Source organism: Lissotriton vulgaris, chromosome 5, assembly GCF_964263255.1.
Source record: "Lissotriton vulgaris chromosome 5, aLisVul1.2, whole genome shotgun sequence".
In the NCBI taxonomy this organism is placed as follows: Eukaryota; Metazoa; Chordata; class Amphibia; order Caudata; family Salamandridae; genus Lissotriton; species Lissotriton vulgaris.
In genome coordinates, this window is record NC_141693.1 from 2,021,092,683 (window position 1) to 2,021,111,550 (window position 18,868).

At 50.7% G+C, this 18,868-nt stretch overlaps 1 protein-coding gene across 6 annotated transcripts in view; it reads left to right on the forward strand.

The window, feature by feature from the left end:
* The first annotated feature begins 229 nt into the window (after positions 1-229).
* The window catches only part of SH3GLB2 (SH3 domain containing GRB2 like, endophilin B2), a 260,034-nt gene continuing 241,395 nt past the window's right edge, over positions 230-18,868 (forward strand). For all 6 annotated transcript variants that reach the window (XM_086924853.1, XM_086924854.1, XM_086924855.1 and 3 more), the window contains exon 1: positions 230-371. In XM_086924853.1, the coding sequence (XP_086780979.1) occupies positions 309-371 (63 nt within the window). In that variant the 5' untranslated portion in view covers positions 230-308. The remainder of the gene's footprint in view (positions 372-18,868) is intronic.

Here is an 18,868-nt window from a genome sequence, read left to right on the forward strand (position 1 = left end):
AATCTAATTGGTTTCCAAAAGTAAAGTCTGTGTTCCGAAATTCTGCGTCGCCCCATCGTTTGTCTCCACCCGGAAGTGGAGGTTGGTGCAGAGTTACCTCTGGGTGGGGGCGGTGAGAGGGGAGGAGGCAGAGGACCAGCAGCCGGGGGAGGAGGACCAGCGGCCGGGGGGAGGAGGCAGGAGGACCTGGAGGCGGAGGGAGGAGGCAGAGGACCAGCAGCCAGGAGGCGGAGCAGGAGGAGCATAGAGGGGAGGAGACGGCAGCATCAGGCAGTAGCGCCTGTCAGCAGCTGCGGTCCCCAGCAGTCATGGACTTCAACGTCAAGAAGCTGGCATCGGATGCCGGGGTCTTCTTCTCCCGCGCCGTGCAGGTGAGGGGCCCGGCAGGGGCCTGGGGCCTGCCCTCTTCTCCAGCCCATCCCATCCCTCCTCCTCTGCGCTTGTCCTCTCTCCATCCATCTGCTCCCTTCACCCACCCCTGCTCTTTACACCAGCCTACTGCCCTCTCTTCACCACTGCCACCCTCTCTGTTTACACCAGCCTACTGCCCTCTCATCACCCCTGCCTCCCCCCACCCCTGCTCTTTACATCAGCCTACTGCCCTCTCATCACCCCTGCCTCCCCCCACCCCTGCTCTTTACACCAGCCTACTGCCCTCTCTTCACCACTGCCACCCTCTCTGTTTACACCAGCCTACTGCCCTCTCATCACCCCTGCCTCCCCCCACCCCTGCTCTTTACATCAGCCTACTGCCCTCTCATCACCCCTGCCTCCCCCCACCCCTGCTCTTTACACCAGCCTACTGCCCTCTCTTCACCACTGCCACCCTCTCTGTTTACACCAGCCTACTGCCCTCTCATCACCCCTGCCCCTGCCTCCCCCCACCCCTGCTCTTTACATCAGCCTACTGCCCTCTCATCACTCCTGCCTCCCTCCACCCACCCCTGCTCTTTACACCAGCCTGCTGCCCTCTCATCACCCCTGCCTCCCTCCACCCACCCATCTGTTTACACCAGCCTACTGCCCTCTCATCACTCCTGCCTCCCTCCACCCACACCCTCTGTTTACACCAGCCTACTGCCCTCACATCACCCTTGCCTCCCTCCACCCACCCCTGCTCTTTACACCAGCCTGCTGCCCTCTCATCACCCCTGCCTCCCTCCACCCACCCCTCTGTTTACACCAGCCTACTGCCCTCTCATCACCCCTGCCTCCCTTCACCCACCCCTGCTCTTTACACCAACCTGCTGCCCTCTCATCACCCCTGCCTCCCTCCACCCACACCCTCTGTTTACACCAGCCTACTGCCCTCACATCACCCTTGCCTCCCTCCACCCACCCCTGCTCTTTACACCAGCCTGCTGCCCTCTCATCACCCCTGCCTCCCTCCACCCACCCCTCTGTTTACACCAGCCTACTGCCCTCTCATCACTCCTGCCTCCCTCCACCCCTACTCTTTACACCAGCCTACTGCCCTCTCATCTCCCCTGCCTCCCTCCACCCTCTCTGTTTACACCAGCCTGCTGCCCTCTCATCACCCCTGCCTCCCTCCACCCACACCCTCTGTTTACACCAGCCTACTGCCCTCTCATCACTCCTGCCTCCCTCCACCCCTGCTCTTTACACCAGCCTGCTGCCCTCTCATCACCCTGACTCCCTCCACCCACACCCTGCTCTTTACACCAGCCTGCTGCCCTCTCATCACCCCTGCCTCCCTCCACCCACACCCTGCTCTATACACCAGCCTACTGCCCTCTCATCACCCCTGCCTCCCTCCCCCTCTCTGTTTACACCAGCCTACTGCCTTCTCATCACCCCTGCCTCCCTCCATCCTCTCTGTTTACACCAGCCTACTGCCCTCACATCACCCCTGCCTCCCTCCACCCAGCCCTGCTCTTTACACCAGCCTACTGCCCTCTCATCACCCCTGCCTCCCTCCACCCACCCCTGCTCTTTACACCAGCCTACTGCCCTCTCATCACCCCTGCCTCCCTCCACCCACACCCTGCTCTATACACCAGCCTACTGCCCTCTCATCACCCCTGCCTCTCTCCACCCTCTCTGTTTACACCAGCCTACTGCCTTCTCATCACCCCTGCCTCCCTCCACCCTCTCTGTTTACACTAGCCTACTGCCCTCACATCACCCCTGCCTCCCTCCACCCAGCCCTGCTCTTTACACCAGCCTACTGCCCTCTCATCACCCCTGCCTCCCTCCACCCACCCCTGCTCTTTACACCAGCCTACTGCCCTCTCATCACCCCTGCCTCCCTCCACCCCCTCTGTTTACACCAGCCTGCTGCCCTCTCATTACCCTGCCTCCCTCCACCCACCCCTGCTCTTTACACCAGCCTACTGACCTCTCACCCCCCTGCCTCCCTCCACCTACCCCTGCTCTTTACACCAGCCTACTGCCCTCTCATCTCCCCTGCCTCCCTCCACCTACCCCTGCTATTTACACCAGCCTACTGCCCTCTCATCACCCCTGCCTCCCTCCACACCCTCTGTTTACACCAGCCTGCTGCCCTCTCATCACCCCTGCCTCCCCCACACACACCCTCTGTTTACACCAGCCTGCTGCCCTCTCATCACCCCTGCCTCCCTCCACCCACCCCTGCTTTTTACACCAGCCTACTGCCCTCTCATCACCTTTGCCTCCCTCCACCCACACCCTGCTCTATACACCAGCCTACTGCCCTCTCCTCACCACTGCCACCCTCCACCCTCTCTGTTTACACCAGCCTACTGCCCTCTCTTCACCCCTGCCACCCTCCACCCTCTCTATTTACACCAGCCTACTGCCCTCACATCACCCCTGCCTCCCTCCACCCAGCCCTGCTCTTTACACCAGCCTACTGCCCTCTCATCACCCCTGCCTCCCTCCACCCACCCCTGCTCTTTACACCAGCCTACTGCCCTCTCATCACCCCTGCCTCCCCCCACCCACACCTGCCATTTACACCAGCCTGCTGCCCTCTCATCACCCCTTCCTCCCTCCACCCACCCCTGCTATTTACACCAGCCTGCTGCCCTCTCATCACCCCTGCCTCCCTCCACCCACCCCTGCTCTTTACACCAGCCGGCTGCCCTCTCATTACCCCTGCCTCCCCCCACCCACACCCTCTGTTTACACCAGCCTACTGCCCTCTCATCACCCCTGCCTCCCTCCACCCACCCTGCTCTTTACACCAGCCTACTGCCCTCTCATCACCCCTGCCTCCCCCCACCCCCTCTGTTTACACCAGCCTACTGCCCTCACATCACCCCTGACTCCCTCCACCCCTCTGTTTACACCAGCCTACTCCCCTCACATCACCCCTGACTCCCTCCACCCCCTCTGTTTACACCAGCCTACTGCCCTCACGTCACCCCTGACTCCCTCCACCCCCTATGTTTACACCAGCCTACTGCCCTCTCATCACCCCTGCCTCCCTCCACCCAGCCCACTTCATCACAGCAGCCTACTGCCCTCTCATCACCCCTGCCTCCCTCCACCCACCCTGCTCTTTACACCAGCCTACTGCCCTCTCATCACCCCTGCCTCCCCCCACCCCCTCTGTTTACACCAGCCTACTGCCCTCACATCACCCCTGACTCCCTCCACCCCTCTGTTTACACCAGCCTACTGCCCTCACATCACCCCTGACTCCCTCCACCCCCTCTGTTTACACCAGCCTACTGCCCTCACGTCACCCCTGACTCCCTCCACCCCCTCGGTTTACACCAGCCTACTGCCCTCTCATCACCCCTGCCTCCCTCCACCCAGCCCACTTCATCACAGCAGCCTACTGCCCTCTCATCACCCCTGCCTCCCTCCACCCACCCCTGCTCTTTACACCAGCCGGCTGCCCTCTCATCACCCCTTCCTCCCTCTACCCACCCCTGCTCCTTACACCAAACTACTGCCCTCTCATCACCCCTGCCTCCCTCCACCCACACCCTGCTCTTTACACCAGCCTACTGCCCTCTCATCACCCCTTTCTCCCTCCACCCACCCCTGCTATTTACACCAGCCTACTGCCCTCTCATCACCCCTGCCTCCCTCCACCCAGCCCACTTCATCACACCAGCCTGCTGCCCTCTCATCACCCCTTCCTCCCTCCACCCACCCCTGCTATTTACACCAGCCTACTGCCCTCTCAACACCCTGCCTCCCTCCACCCACACCCTCTGTTTACACAAGCCTACTGCCCTCTCATCACCCCTGCCTCCCTCCACCCACCCTGCTCTTTACACCAGCCTACTGCCCTCTCATCACCCTGCCTCCCTCCACCCACCCTGCATTTTACACCAGCCTGCTGCCCTCTCATCACCCTGCCTCCCTCCACCCCTGCTCTTTACACCAGCCTACTGCCCTCTCATCACCCCTGCCTCCCTCCACCCACCCCCTCTGTTTACACCAGCCTACTGCCCTCTCATCACTCCTGCCTCCCTCCACCCCTGCTCTTTACACCAGCCTACTGCCCTCTCATCACTCCTGCCTTCCTACACCCCTGCTCTTTACACCAACCTGCTGCCCTCTCATCACCCCTGCCTCCCTCCACCCACCCCCTCTGTTTACACCAGCCTACTGCCCTCTCATCACTCCTGCCTCCCTCCACCTCAGCTCTTTACACCAGCCTGCTACCATCTCAACACCCCTTCCTCCACCTGTAGTGTAGTTCCTATTTTCCCAATAGGCTCTGCGCATTGGAATAACATAAACGATAGTTCAGACGTAGGACTGAGGTCGACTAGGTCTCTATTGAATATGCTAGACTTAATTTAGGTTTGCCAGCTAGCTCAGAGGTCACTAGAAACTTTCTCGAATGAACAGGGAGGAGTGAACTTCCCTGAGTAGACAAGAAGGGATTCAGCCTCTGATAACCGCATAAACATGACAACTTTGCTCCCCCAGAATAAGGAGTATATCTCTGGAGTCGTGTGAAAACAATAGATAGCTATTTCACTCAGTCAATCGTGCATACTTAGTTTCACCAGAGTGCAGAGAAATAGAGAGACGGGCATTTTCAATAAAAGGTGTTATTTTATTGAGCAGTCTTCTTTCTCATGCAAGAGAAATGAATTGCCACAATTGCAATACTTGTTATAAAGTAAAGTGCGTACAGTAAAAGGAGTATTATGAAATAATACTGTAAAAGCATTGATATGGTTTCTGAGCCATATGATACTTAAAAGGTATAAAATATATACAGTTACATACGTAACAAACGTACTCAACTGGTGCTTCTAAATACACCCACCCCTATGTACCTAACCTAAGCCTAGTATGTGGGAAGGAGTAAGTGAGCTGCAGTTTAAGTTAAGTTATTTTTTGCCAAGAATCTGACTCAAGAATTCTCTAAGGATCTAATCAGCTCCGTACCTTGGTCTTAGAATGGAGGAGGTCTTGTATCTCGCTCTCAGGACTCGATCTCCCAGTAACCCGCGAGGGTGACTGAAAACACTGGTTTTCTCGGCAGGAGAAAAAGACAGCGTCTTTCTCAGTGCGTCAAAATAGGAGGGACGGCTTCCTTCAGCACTCGCATCAGCTGGGCTTCGGATAAGTAGATAGCCGCTCTGCTTCACACCACCGTGTGTTGCTTAAGGCAAACGCTGGTATATTTATACCTCGAAGGTGCTGTGTTTGACGTAAGGTTGGACATAAGACGTCAATAAAAGTTGTCACTAAGAACTGGCCATTCTTTCAGTGCTCGCAGGAGTTCTAGGACACATCAAAATAAAAGCATGGGGAATTCCCAGGTTGTTGGAGGTTTGGTTTGTTGAAAGAACTCGTTGTACTTTCTAGGAGTCTAAGGAAGTAGCCTTGCCGTATTTGGTTTGTATTGGCTATTACTAAATATGGATTTGATTTTTATGCCTTTTATAAAGGTATGATTTGTTATAACCACATAAGGGCATAAATCGGGAATATTGAATTAGGGTCCTAGATATGATCACAACACACCCAACCCTGCTCCTTACACCAGCCTACTGCAGTCCCATCACCCCTGCCTCCCTCCACCCAGCTCTGCTCTTTACACTGGCTCACTGCCCCTCTTTCTACCTATGCCACCCTGCCCTGCTCTTTAACCCAGCCTACAGTGCCCTCTCATCACCCCTGCCACCCTCCACCCATACCCTGCTCTTTACACCAGCCTACTGCCCTCTCATTACCCCTTCCTTCCTACTTCCACCCACCCCTGCTATTTACACCAATCTACTGCCCTCAACACCCTTTCCCCCTCCCACCAGACCTCCTCTTCAGACCAGCTCACTGCCCCTCTCATCACCCCTTCCTACCTGTACCCACTCCCTACTCTTTACACCAGCTCACTGCCCCTCTCATCCCCCTTCCTGCTTACACCTGCTATTTACACCAGCACACTGCCCCTCTCATGATAATGGCACATAAACAATGTTTGGAAATTGGGTTTCAGCAAAAATATTTAAAATGCGCACATCACCAAGTAAAGTGTTCCAATTTGTTTCGATCCTATAAAACTATTTTTTTTACCACAGAATTACAAATGGAGTCTTCATAACTCCTGAAATATACTTGCAATGTTTGAACAGTTCGCTTATTAGCTATTTCACTGTTGTGCTACAAAAAAGCCTGACATCTTACAGCCTTTCTTTTCACATGCTTTGCATAGTTTAATTGTCACACAGTTTGTAGGAAGGTACCTCCTGACTATGGTTGCCCCCAACTTTTTGCCCTGTGTTTTAGCTGGTTTTTGACATAGTCGACCTGGGGCCCTGCCAATCAGGACCCCAGGCCTACTGCTCTCTCTGTAAAATGGATTCCATGTACCCTAGGTGCATTTCCAATTGGTACTGGGCCACCCTATCAGACCCTGTAACTCAGGATTCCATGTACCCTAGGTGCATTTCCAATTGGTACTGGGCCACCCTATCAGACCCTGTAACTCAGGGCATGGGTGTACCCAGGGCTGCCAAGGGCTGAAGCATGTATTATGCCACCCCTGGCTGGCCTCCTAAATTTGACACAACTGGCTGCATGACAGCTGGGGCAAAGTCGTGTAATCACCCTTTGCTGTAGGTGTAGTATACCTATACCTAACCCTAAAATGGACACACAGATTCCTATCAGTCACTCCTATGACAGGCCTTGACAATCCTGAAGGCAGAGTGCTTGGAATCGTGTGAGATGGTGCTCTGGCATGAGCTGAGCCTGTCTGCAGCTTGCGGAACCAAGTCCTAATAGCTGTTCCATGATATCGCATACCATATACTCTTAAGTGCATTATAATCCTCGCGGTTAAATGCTAACTTTGGTATTGCTTTATCAAAACATGTCGAGTAAGGTGTCATACGAATTGGAATACTAACCCCTCGCCAATTCTGGCGACGGGGTTAGCATTCCACCCTTCTAGAGGGACACGACATGTATGTAACTGTGAACCCCGGTTAAAGTTAACTGAAGCCTCAGCTCCACAAAATGGATGCTGCCACCACAGACACGAGTCTGACCTCCTGCTGCTGGAAGTCCTTCCAGCGAGGGAGGCTTGGACAAAGGGTTTCCTGTCCGGGGCGGTGCTAGCAACGTCCCAGACATGGTTTTGTGTATCCTGGGTAGGCAGGGCTTTTCAGGAAGGTGACTGCTGAGTGGCACCCCGGTGCTCACTACGCATAGGCCGGTCAGAACCAGTTCCAGGGGCACACCAGCCCCTGGCCTGGGGAAAGTCCGGCATGGCAGAGGGGTGTAACCACCCCCCTCCTGGTCCCACCCATAGGCAGGACCTAGTCACCGGGTCAGCCCCCTTTTTTTTAGTATAAAGATGGGAGCGGGCCCCCTGTTCAAATTAGATCATCTTTGGAATCAAGACACGACTTTCTGCGAAAGGACTTCAAGATTTCTTCCTCAAGATTCTCCCTTGTGGCTAAGGAGTAGTCACCCTGCATCCGCAGGCACCATCCTAAAGAACACTGCGGTCTGCTGCAAGTCCTTCATCACGAATCCGACGACCCAGCTCGACGAGACCCGGCTTCCCTGGCACCTCTGACCTCTACTCACCTCTACAGCAAAGCTGAGAACCGTGAGTGCGACGAGACCTCGAGGGACCGACGATCGCCAAGACTGCACGACTTCTTTACAACAAGCCCACCGAGTCTTCCACTGGTGAGTGCTTTGGGGTCCGAGAAGCCCCAACCCTGCGCAGCTCCAGCACCCAAGATCAGCCTCCCTGCATCTCCACGATCTGCGTGGGGCCCTTCTTCTGTTTGCTGTGCACCGCGTTGTTTGGCTACTAGCCGGCTGGCTTGTGGCCTTCTGAACGACGCCCGACGACATCACTGCTGCTGGTCTGGTTGCTCCAGACCGGCCCTTGCTTCCTTCCTCAAGAGAGGCCCCCCGGGCCCTCCTGGTCCACTCCAGACGCCATTTTAGGTCCACCACGTGGGCTTGAATTTGCCAAGGCTTTGTTGCCCAATCCTGGGTCCAGCGACGCCGACAGCTTCTATCTTCGTGGGACAGCTCGATCCTCCTTCCTGGTCGCCGACAACGCCTCCTGGTCCGTGAGATCTCCGAGCCCAGCGTCACCCACACGCCTTGTCGAGGTGGCTACCATCCGGTGCCCTCCTGGTGCCCACTGACTACTGGCTAGTAGTCTCGAACTTGGTCCCCTCTGCTTTCAGGTGTCATCTTCCATCGATCCAGGCTTGGATCCACCGAACTTTCCTCACTGGTCGCCTGCCAGCAACTTCTTTCTTCCAGGCTCCTGGTCCGTCAACGAGGATTCCCGACGTCTTTTGAGTCCTATGCAGCTGCAGCCCCTGGGCTAGGTAACTTCGGCATTTCGGTGCCCCAGCATAGCCTCACTATCCAAGGGTCAGAATCTACTTTCGTTTTCTCCCTACCAGGTCGGGTTCGCCCGAGAACACTAACTTTGCAAATTCTAGCTACCATAGACTTTGTCCCGCATCTCGCGTGAGAGTGCACACACTGCACCCGAGTCCCCTGGGTCTCCTAGAAGTAATCTAACGATTCTATAGTCAAGTCCTAGCGATTCCAAAGCCTATTAGTACTGTACTTACCTGCTAGTAATTTCGCATTCCACTTTTCAAGTATATGGTTTTCCGTGCCCCTCGGGCATTTGTATATACTGTGCTAACTTAAGTATTTTTGTAAGAGTTCTGGTTTGTGCTTAGTACCCTGTCCTCATAAAGAGTACAGGGCTGTTGTGATTCTTAATAAATAACTGTTTATTTTCATAACACTTGTGTGGTGTCCTTTCACTTGGTGTTCATGGGGTATATGTGGTATAACAGCTGGCTTAACACGCCCTCTCGAGTCTTTAGCCTTAGACTGCTCGTATCCACGCTACTAGGATAGCTGGTCTATAAGGTTGACTTACAACCAATCATCAATAAGGGTTGCTGGACTGATACATAGTGTTCACTAGAATAGTGACCACTGCATATCAGGCCACCTTCTCACACAGTTCTCTCTACAAAATCCTCTAACTTCAGTCACAGTAAGAAAAATTAATGTTGAAAGACAAACGGACTTTTGACATCTGTCTCTGAAAGCAGCAAATGTGACAAGATAACAAGATTTAAAGGCATCTTTACCGCTCTTTCACTTTGTGAGCAAGCAGAACACCTGTTGTCAGCTCGCCAGAACGTGCGAGTAGTCACTAACAATAGCTTGTCCATTGTGAGTGAAATGTTTGAGCCCTATTGTGCACGGGTGCCGTGGTCTTGCTTCTTCCAGGTACTTCCTTTCGGCAAAGTTCCGGGGCCAAACAGTGTCTTTCTTGATGGTGCCCCTTCTGTGCCTCCTGTCTGCCTCAGATTGGCTGTCACAAGGCTCGGTGAAGAGATACAGTGCTGTGGGGTTGGTCTCATATGGGTCGATGTTTACTGTTGCCCTGTGGGGTTCTACTCTGTGGGGTTGGATCTTAGCCCCGATCCTACATCGGTTCAGATGGACGTGGCATTTTGCTGTTTTAGGGGCTATCTCCTGGGATACGTAAAGCCTGTCTTCGCCTACGGCATGGGGAATCGGTGAATATACATAACCTGATCTGTTCATAATTTGAGTGCCTACGGTGGTCATATGTTGGTACCAAATGTTGTGTAGGAGTGCTCTATGTAGTGCGTGAGGAATACTATTGTCTGGTTATGTGTAGCTGTATGTGAGGTGAAAGAGGTGTCTGCGCATTCGTTGCAAGAATGTAGAAGAAGAATTTATATTAGTCATTCACCTAACTCCGGAAGGGCTCGAGAGCACCCTGGCTAAATAGAACGTGTTCAGAAATAAAACAATTAGTTACTTAAAATTTTTTTTTGCAGAGTTTTATATAGCTCGAACTAGACCCGAACCGACGTTACATGAGGACACACGTTCATTTTAAAATGCAAAAACCACAGTTGATGGACAGAATGCAGAACAATGTCATACATTCACCCCAGTACAGAGATCTGGGCCTAAATCCATCGTTTTTTTGCACTCCACACCACCCCAGTTCAGATATGGCAATATGCAAATCAGTCTGACCCTGTGCCTCATGGGAACAGTCCAGCCCGAACTGCCAAGCCATGCCTTCCCTGGACCGGAAACAAGCTTCAGAGGACCGATTTCTGGCATTCCAGCCGTCTTCAGCCCGGCTTGCTTGAATCCAGTGGTGTGTAGTGCATGGGACTCACGTTTGAGCATACCCATCCCACTCGGGGTGACAAATGCAAAAACCACAGTTGATGGACAGAATGCAGAACAATGTCATACATTCACCCCAGAACAGAGATCTGGGCCTAAATCCATCGTTTTTTTGCACTCCACACCACCCCAGTTCAGACAAGGCTTGCTTGAATCCAGTGGTGTGTATGGCTTGGGACTCACGTCTGAGCATACCCATCCCACTCGGGGTGACAAATGGAAAAACCACACCCCCTTTTGTACTGCTTTTGGCCTCCATAAGTGTGGCAGGGTATGCTCAGACGTGAGTCCCTTGCTCACTTTGCCACTGGATTCAAGCAAGCCGGGCTGAAGACAGCTGGAATGCCAGAAACCGGTCCTCGGAAGCTTGTTTCCGGTCCAGGGAAGACATGGCTTGGCAGTTCGGGCTGGACTGTTCCCATGAGGCACAGGGTCAGACTGATTTGCATATACACATGTCTGAACTGGGGTGGCAGAGTGGGCTAAAGAACGGTGATGGATTAAACCCAGATCTTTTGACTGGGTGTGAGTGTTTGATTGATTCAGATGCTCCGTCCATCACCACCCCCTTTTGTACTGCTTTTGGCCGCCATAAGTGTGGCAGGGTATGCTCAGACGTGAGTCCCTTGCTCACTTTGCCACTGGATTCAAGCAAGCTGGGCTGAAGACAGCTGGAATGCCAGAAACCGGTCCTCGGAAGCTTGTTTCCGGTCCAGGGAAGACATGGCTTGGCAGTTCGGGCTAAACTGTTCCCATGAGGCACAGGGTCAGACTGATTTGCATATAGACATGTCTGAACTGGGGTGGCAGAGTGGGCTAAAGAACGGTGATGGATTAAACCCAGATCTTTTGACTGGGTGTGAGTGTTTGATTGATTCAGATGCTCCGTCCATCACCACCCCCTTTTGTACACATTCATTTTAGGCACGGGGAGATTAAGTGATTTGCCCAGAATCACAGGAGGTTTTGGCGTCGTTACCGAGACTCGAACCCAGATCCCCAGGTCCGAGGTCGAGCGCCCTAGTGCTGTCTTCGGGTGAGATGTCTGTCGTCTGAGCACCCAGAGGTGTCTTGTCTTGGTACAGTGCAAAAAATGTCTCTCAAAGGGTTGTTGCAAAAAGTCAAGTGGTTCTTTGTGTTACTTGAGCGATTGGCCTTGTGAAAGAAAGTCCTTTTGAAAGCTTTGGTCGATGGAATGGCGGGCTGCAGCAGTGTTGGTGCAGTTTCGGCGCAATCACAGACCTGCAGGATAAGAGCTGCGGGTTGTAGGTTAGCTTGGAAAAAACACATTGATGGACAGTAGTCTGAGACATACTTGCATTTACATTTTGCCAATGTGCTTGATGGTTTAACTGTGAGCAAATCTTCCCTAATGGGGTGCTGAAGAGGAAGTGCTAACATTTTAGGAGGATGGTGAGTTTTTAAGTTTTATTTTTGGGTTCACCCCTCTCCTAGCTACAGTGGGGACAGAACTCTTTTCCTGTGGGCTACTTCGTTTGAAGGTGTGATGTTTTGATCGGGACAGGGGTGTCCTTCTGCGTTCTATTGTGAGGGGAAATGGAATTTTGTAGTTTGGGCTAATATTTCCGTTGACACGTGCGCATCCCTCAGGTCTCTGCACGTGGCGTGAAACGAGGCTGTTCTCTAATTGGACTGAGCCACTGGGTTACATCCTTCTTCTGGAAGGATCAAGAATCATTGGGCTGGTTTAAGGCTGGTATGTGCGGGTCCCGGCTGGCGGCTACGTGTGTTTTTGGGCGTTGCTAATTTTACTGGAGGTGGTATGATGGTCATGTGTGTATACCCCAAAGGACCCTGCAGGGAAATGGCTGGAATTTTGTTCACAGCTCTTTACCTTGGGGAGAGCTAGTGTGGGCCTGTGTGTATGTGTCCATATGTTAGGCATTAGGAACGCGTGATCACTACGTGCGGTGTGCATGTTGTGTCCTGATTGGTTGAGCGTTCCTATCTACATGTGGTATCTAGCTTTGCTGTATTTTTGGGGAACTCGATCCTTTGGCCAAACGCATTTTATTGGGGCCAATTTCCTCGGACCTGTTGGTGGTGCAACTATATATCTCTGGAATCAATCAAGGTTTTCCCTGTGTGAGCATTTGTCTTGGGTTAAGAGAGACCCCATCTGTGACCTGTCATTCGATTGGTGTGGGTGTGGGTCACAGGACCTGACTGGCCATGTATCTCTGACTCAGGGTTGATGAGAGGTCACCTTGGATAAATCCGACTGCAATGATACTCTATCATTTTTATCAACATTCTTAACGTATGTACAGTTGTCATAGTATTCTTTCATATTGTCTTTACTGACATTTACATAGTTATTCAAGCCTAGATCATAGCGCACATCAACATTGTTTTTACTAGTAACCGCATTGACGCTCGTGCATGGATTATGGCATGCATTGACATCATTGCTACAGGTATTGACACGGTTCTACAGGCATAGATAATGGCATACATTGACATAATTGCTACAGGGATCAACACGGTTGTAAGGGCATAGATGGCATACATTGACATCATTGCTACAGGTATGAACACAGTTGTAAGGGCATAGATGGCATACATTGACATCATTGCTACAGGTATCAACACGGTTGTAAGGGCATAGATGGCATACATTGACATCATTGCTATCGACACGGTTGTAAGGGCATAGTTTATGGCATGCATTGACATAATTGTTACAGGTATCGACACGGTTGTAAGGGCATAGATAATGGCATACATTGACATCATTGCTACAAGTATCAACACGGTTGTAAGGGCATAGATGGCATAATTGACATCATTGCTACAGGTATCGACACGGTTGTAAGGGCATAGTTTATGGCATGCATTGACATAATTGCTACAGGTATCGACCCGGTTGTAAGGGCATAGATTATGGCATACATTGACATTATTGCTACAGGTATCAACACAGTTGTTAGAGCATAGATTACGGCATGCATTGACATCATTGCTACAGGTATCGACACGGTTGTAAGGGCATAGATTATGGCATGCATTTACATCATTGCTACAGGTATTGACACGGTTGTACAGGCATAGATTATGGCATACATTGACATCATTGCTGCAGGTATCGACACGGTTGTACAGGCATAGATAATGGCATACATTGACATCATTGCTACAGGTATCAACACGGTTGTACAGGCATAGATAATGGCATACATTGACATCATTGCTACAGGTATCGACACGGTTGTAAGGGCATAGTTTATGGCATGCATTGACATCATTGCTACAGGTATTGTAAGGGCATAGTTTATGGCATGCATTGACATCTTTGCTACAGGTATCAACACGGTTGTAAGGGCATAGATAATGGCATACATTGACATCATTGCTACAGGTATCGACACGGTTGTAAGGGCATAGTTTATGGCATGCATTGACATCATTGCTACAGGTATCGACACGGTTGTAAGGGCATAGTTTATGGCATGCATTGACATCGATGCAACAGGTATCGACACGGTTGTAAGGGCATAGATAATGGCATACATTGACATCATTGCTACAAGTATCAACCAGGTTGTAAGGGCATAGATGGCATAATTGACATCATTGCTACAGGTATCGACACGGTTGTAAGGGCATAGTTTATGGCATGCATTGACATCATTGCTACAGGTATCGACACGTTTGTAAGGGCATAGATAATGGCATACATTGACATCATTGCTACAGGTATCAACACGGTTGTAAGGGCATAGATTACGGCATGCATTGACATCATTGCTACAGGTATCGACACAGTTGTAAGGGCATAGTTTATGGCATGCATTGACATCTTTGCTACAGGTATTGACATGGTTGTACAGGCATAGATAATGGCATACATTGACATCATTGCTACAGGTATTGTAAGGGCATAGTTTATGGCATGCATTGACATCTTTGCTACAGGTATCAACACGGTTGTAAGGGCATAGATAATGGCATACATTGACATCATTGCTACAGGTATCGACACGGTTGTAAGGGCATAGTTTATGGCATGCATTGACATCATTGCTACAGGTATTGACACGGTTGTACAGGCATAGATAATGGCATACATTGACATCATTGCTACAGGTATCGACACGGTTGTAAGGGCATAGATTATGGCATGCATTGACATCGTTGCTACAGGTATTGACACGGTTGTACAGGCATAGATAATGGCATACATTGACATCATTGCTGCCGGTATCGACACAGTTGTTAGAGCATAGATTACGTCATGCATTGACATCATTGCTACAGGTATCGACACAGTTGTAAGGGCATAGATGGCATAATTGACATCATTGCTGCCGGTATCGACACAGTTGTTAGAGCATAGATTACGTCATGCATTGACATAATTTCTATAGGAATCAACATGGTTGTAAGGGCATAGATAATGGCATGCATTGACATCACTGCTACAGGTATCAACACGGTTGTACGGGCATAGATTACGTCATGCATTGACATCATTGCTACAGGTATCGACACGGTTGTAAGGGCATAGATTATGACATACATTGATATCATTGCTACAGGTATCAACACGGTTGTAAGGGCATAGTTTATGGCATGCATTGACATCATTGCTACAGGTATCGACACGGTTGTAAGGGCATAGATTACGGCATGCATTGACATCATTGCTACAGGTATCAACACGGTTGTACGGGCATAGATTATGGCATGCATTGACATCATTTCTACAGGTATCGACATGGTCGTAAGGGCATAGATTACGGCATGCATTGACATCATTGCTACAGGTATCGACACAGTTGTAAGGGCATAGATTATGGCATACATTGACATTGCATTTACTGATATTGCAGTTGTCAAGCCTGCACATATCCTGGTATTCATTGACATTGTATTTACCCATTCCAACGCCCTTACTATTTCACAAATTAGGCATAGGTAGAATGGATGATGTAACTTGTCCTTGAGTTGTACAATCATTTACACTAGTGCTAAACATGTGGTGCCAGAGGGTTCCTGTTGCTGACTTTTTTGTGGCTTTTCACTTTGAGGTTGCTAGCTCTCAGGTGCAGCTTTGTAATGGGTCTTAAAGAGCTTATCCGGTGATGGGCCATTACGTGGTACCACTTGTGGGGCCACTTGTTGAGGAGTGCTTGGGCTCACATCTGGAACGTCACCTCTCAGGCACCTTGAGCAAGTTCACATGCCTGCCTTGTGCATGCAGTACTTTGGAGAGTAGGAAACTCTTAAGATTTAAGCATTGGTTTGGTCTGAGCTGTCAAGTGCTCTCTTTGACGTCAGTTGGACTTAGTGGTAGTAGGCAGCTCATGGCTACCTCCCGCGCAGGGTCACAGGCTCTAGTGGAGCAATGTACAATGCAGTCTATCTTTTTGGAATATAAAGCAGCATGAATCTTCTCAGTTCTATGGTTTTGGGTTCAACCTCTTAAAGGAAGACCATCCCTGATTCTGTATCTAGTCTAGTCCTTTCTCTGCAAGGGTGTACGGAGATTCAGCAGGTTAAAAAGTGATCTCTAGTTAGGCAAAAGTGACTCTCTTATAGCCAGGGCTGGAAATAATTTGCATTTCTAAGTGTTAAATTTTAAGTCTGCCCAAAAGTTTTCTCAGGCCCTGAGAATTCTACTCGCTCACTTGCTATGGCGAGTCAGATTTGATCAGGGCGATCCATGTTTAGGAGCTACTGGCACGTACTTAAGGCTAGGTGCAGTGCTTCTACTGTATTTACAAACTAAAGTATCTGCCACTTCAGATCATAGGCACAAATGCGCCCTTCTCAGACTACAAACGCTGGGAATAAGGAAAAGTTAACAGCTTTACCCGCTCTTCCACTGTTTGGCCACTCAGGTGTGCAGTTCACTCCCACTGCCCATGGTGCTCAACAGTTAGTAAATGTGCATTTGTGTGTAAAATCTGTTGTTTATTTTAGTCGGTCTCTGTTCTGTATGACTGTCCTGTTTTACACATATGAAGTAAAAAAAAGTACCTGTGGTACGAGCTGGGCTTGTGATCGAGCTTCAGCTGGTACCAGTAAAGAACAGTGAGGCACCCACACTTATTGCAGATCGTCATGCCACATGCCAGGCTGAGGCAGCACTCCAGGGCTATTTGAGGGTCTTCGTATTCACTCCCCTGTAACCTCAGTCCCCAAATATCCTATTCCCCGCCCTCGCTTTGGCTCCCTCTCTTCAAGCCCATGTTGATTAAAATATTCATAAAGTTCTTGGCACATATTAAGCCACCCCCTCGGCCTGTGGCTCACATCCTCTGAGAGGAAGCCAAGGAACATTGCAAGCTGGTGTTGGCAAACATCTTACAATGCTATTGGACAGGCTTGTCGAAGGTGACTCATTGTTCTGCCCCAACAGAGTACCAGTATCTGTCTCCCATCTCCAGTTGGGCTCTACTCTAACCATAGTGACACAATACTCCCCTCCAGTAGTTAATTACTGTCCTCCACCAGTAGGCTACCCTGTGGTGTAGCAGTATTCCCATACCCGTGTGTAAGTCTCTTTCCTTAGTGAGGCACTACTCTTCTATAGCTATGCACTGTATTACTGTCTTCCTCCAGTGCACCATTCTTCCCCCGTGAGTTATTACGTACCCCAGTAAATGCTTTGCATTACTTTCTTCCTCCATTGCACCATTCCCTCATCCCCAGTGAGTCATTACTCTCTCCATGTAAATGCAGTGCATTACTGTCTTCCTTCGGTGCACAACTCTTCCCCAGTTAGAATCACTGCATTTATTGGGAGAAGAAGTTTATTATTGCCTTCATCTAATACACCACTCTTCGCCAGTGAGGTACCACTCTATCCATGTATCAGCAGTGCATTCACTGCAACGCTCTTCCCACCGTGAGGCACTCCCCTCCCCATATAAATGGTGTGCTTTACTTTGTTCCTTCAGTATACCACTCTTCCCCCCCCCCCCCGCCCCCGTGAGCCACTACTCTCACCATGTCACTGCAGTGCATTACTCTTTCTGCAGTACACCATTCTTCTCCCAGTGAGACACTACTTTTCTGTAAATGCAGTTTATTATTGTCTTCCTCCAGTGCATCATTGTTCCAGCACTGAGGCACTGCTCTCCCATGTAAATGTGGTGCATCGCGGTCTTCATCTAGTGCACCACTCTTCCCCCAGTGAGGCACTACTCTGCCTGTGTAAATGCAGTACACCACTCTTCTCCCAGTGAAGTTGTACTTCCCCTATTAAATGCAGTGCATTGCTGTCTTCCTCTAGTGCACCACTCGTCTCTGTGAGGTACTACTCTCCCAATGTAAATGCTGTGCATTGCTGTCTTCCTCCAGTGCACCACTCTTCTCTGTGAGGTACTACTCTCCCCATGTAAATGCAGTGCATTGCTGTCTTCCTCCAGTGCACCACTCTTCTCTGTGAGGTACTACTCTCCCAATGTAAATGCAGTGCATTGCTGTCTTCCTCCAGTGCACCACTCTTTTCCACCCCACCCCCCCAGTGAGGCACTACTGTCCCCATGTAAATGCAGTGCATTGCTGTCTTCCTCCAGTGCACCACTCTTCTCTGTGAGGTACTACTCTCCCAATGTAAATGCAGTGCATTGCTGTCTTCCTCCAGTGCACCACTCTTTTCCACCCCACCCCCCAGTGAGGCACTACTGTCCCCATGTAAATGCAGTGCATTGCTGTCTTCCTCCAGTGCACCGCTCTTCTCTGTGAGGTACCACTCTCCTCATGTAAGTGCAGTGCATTGCTTTCTTCCTCCAGTGCACCACTCGTCTCTGTGAGGTACCACTCTCCCCATGTAAATGCCGGGCATTAGTCTTCCTCCAGTGCACCACTCTTGTCCACCCCACCCCCCCAGTGAGTTACTACTGTCCCCATGTAAATGTAGTACATTATTGTCTTCCTCCAGTGCACCGCTCTTCTCTGTGAGGTACCACTCTCCTCATGTAAGTGCAGTGCATTGCTGTCTTCCTCCAGTGCACCACTCTTGCGCCATTCTTTCACCACTGAGGCACTGCTCTCCCATGTAAATGCGGTGTATCTCTGTCGTCATCTAGTGCACCACTCTTCCCCCAGTGAGGCACTACTGCCCCCATGTAAATGCGGGGCATTGCTGTCTTCCTCCAGCACACTACTCTTGCTCCCCCAGTGAGGCAGTACTTTCCCACGTGCCGGGCCTCTAAATCTGGGAGAACACTAAAGCAGG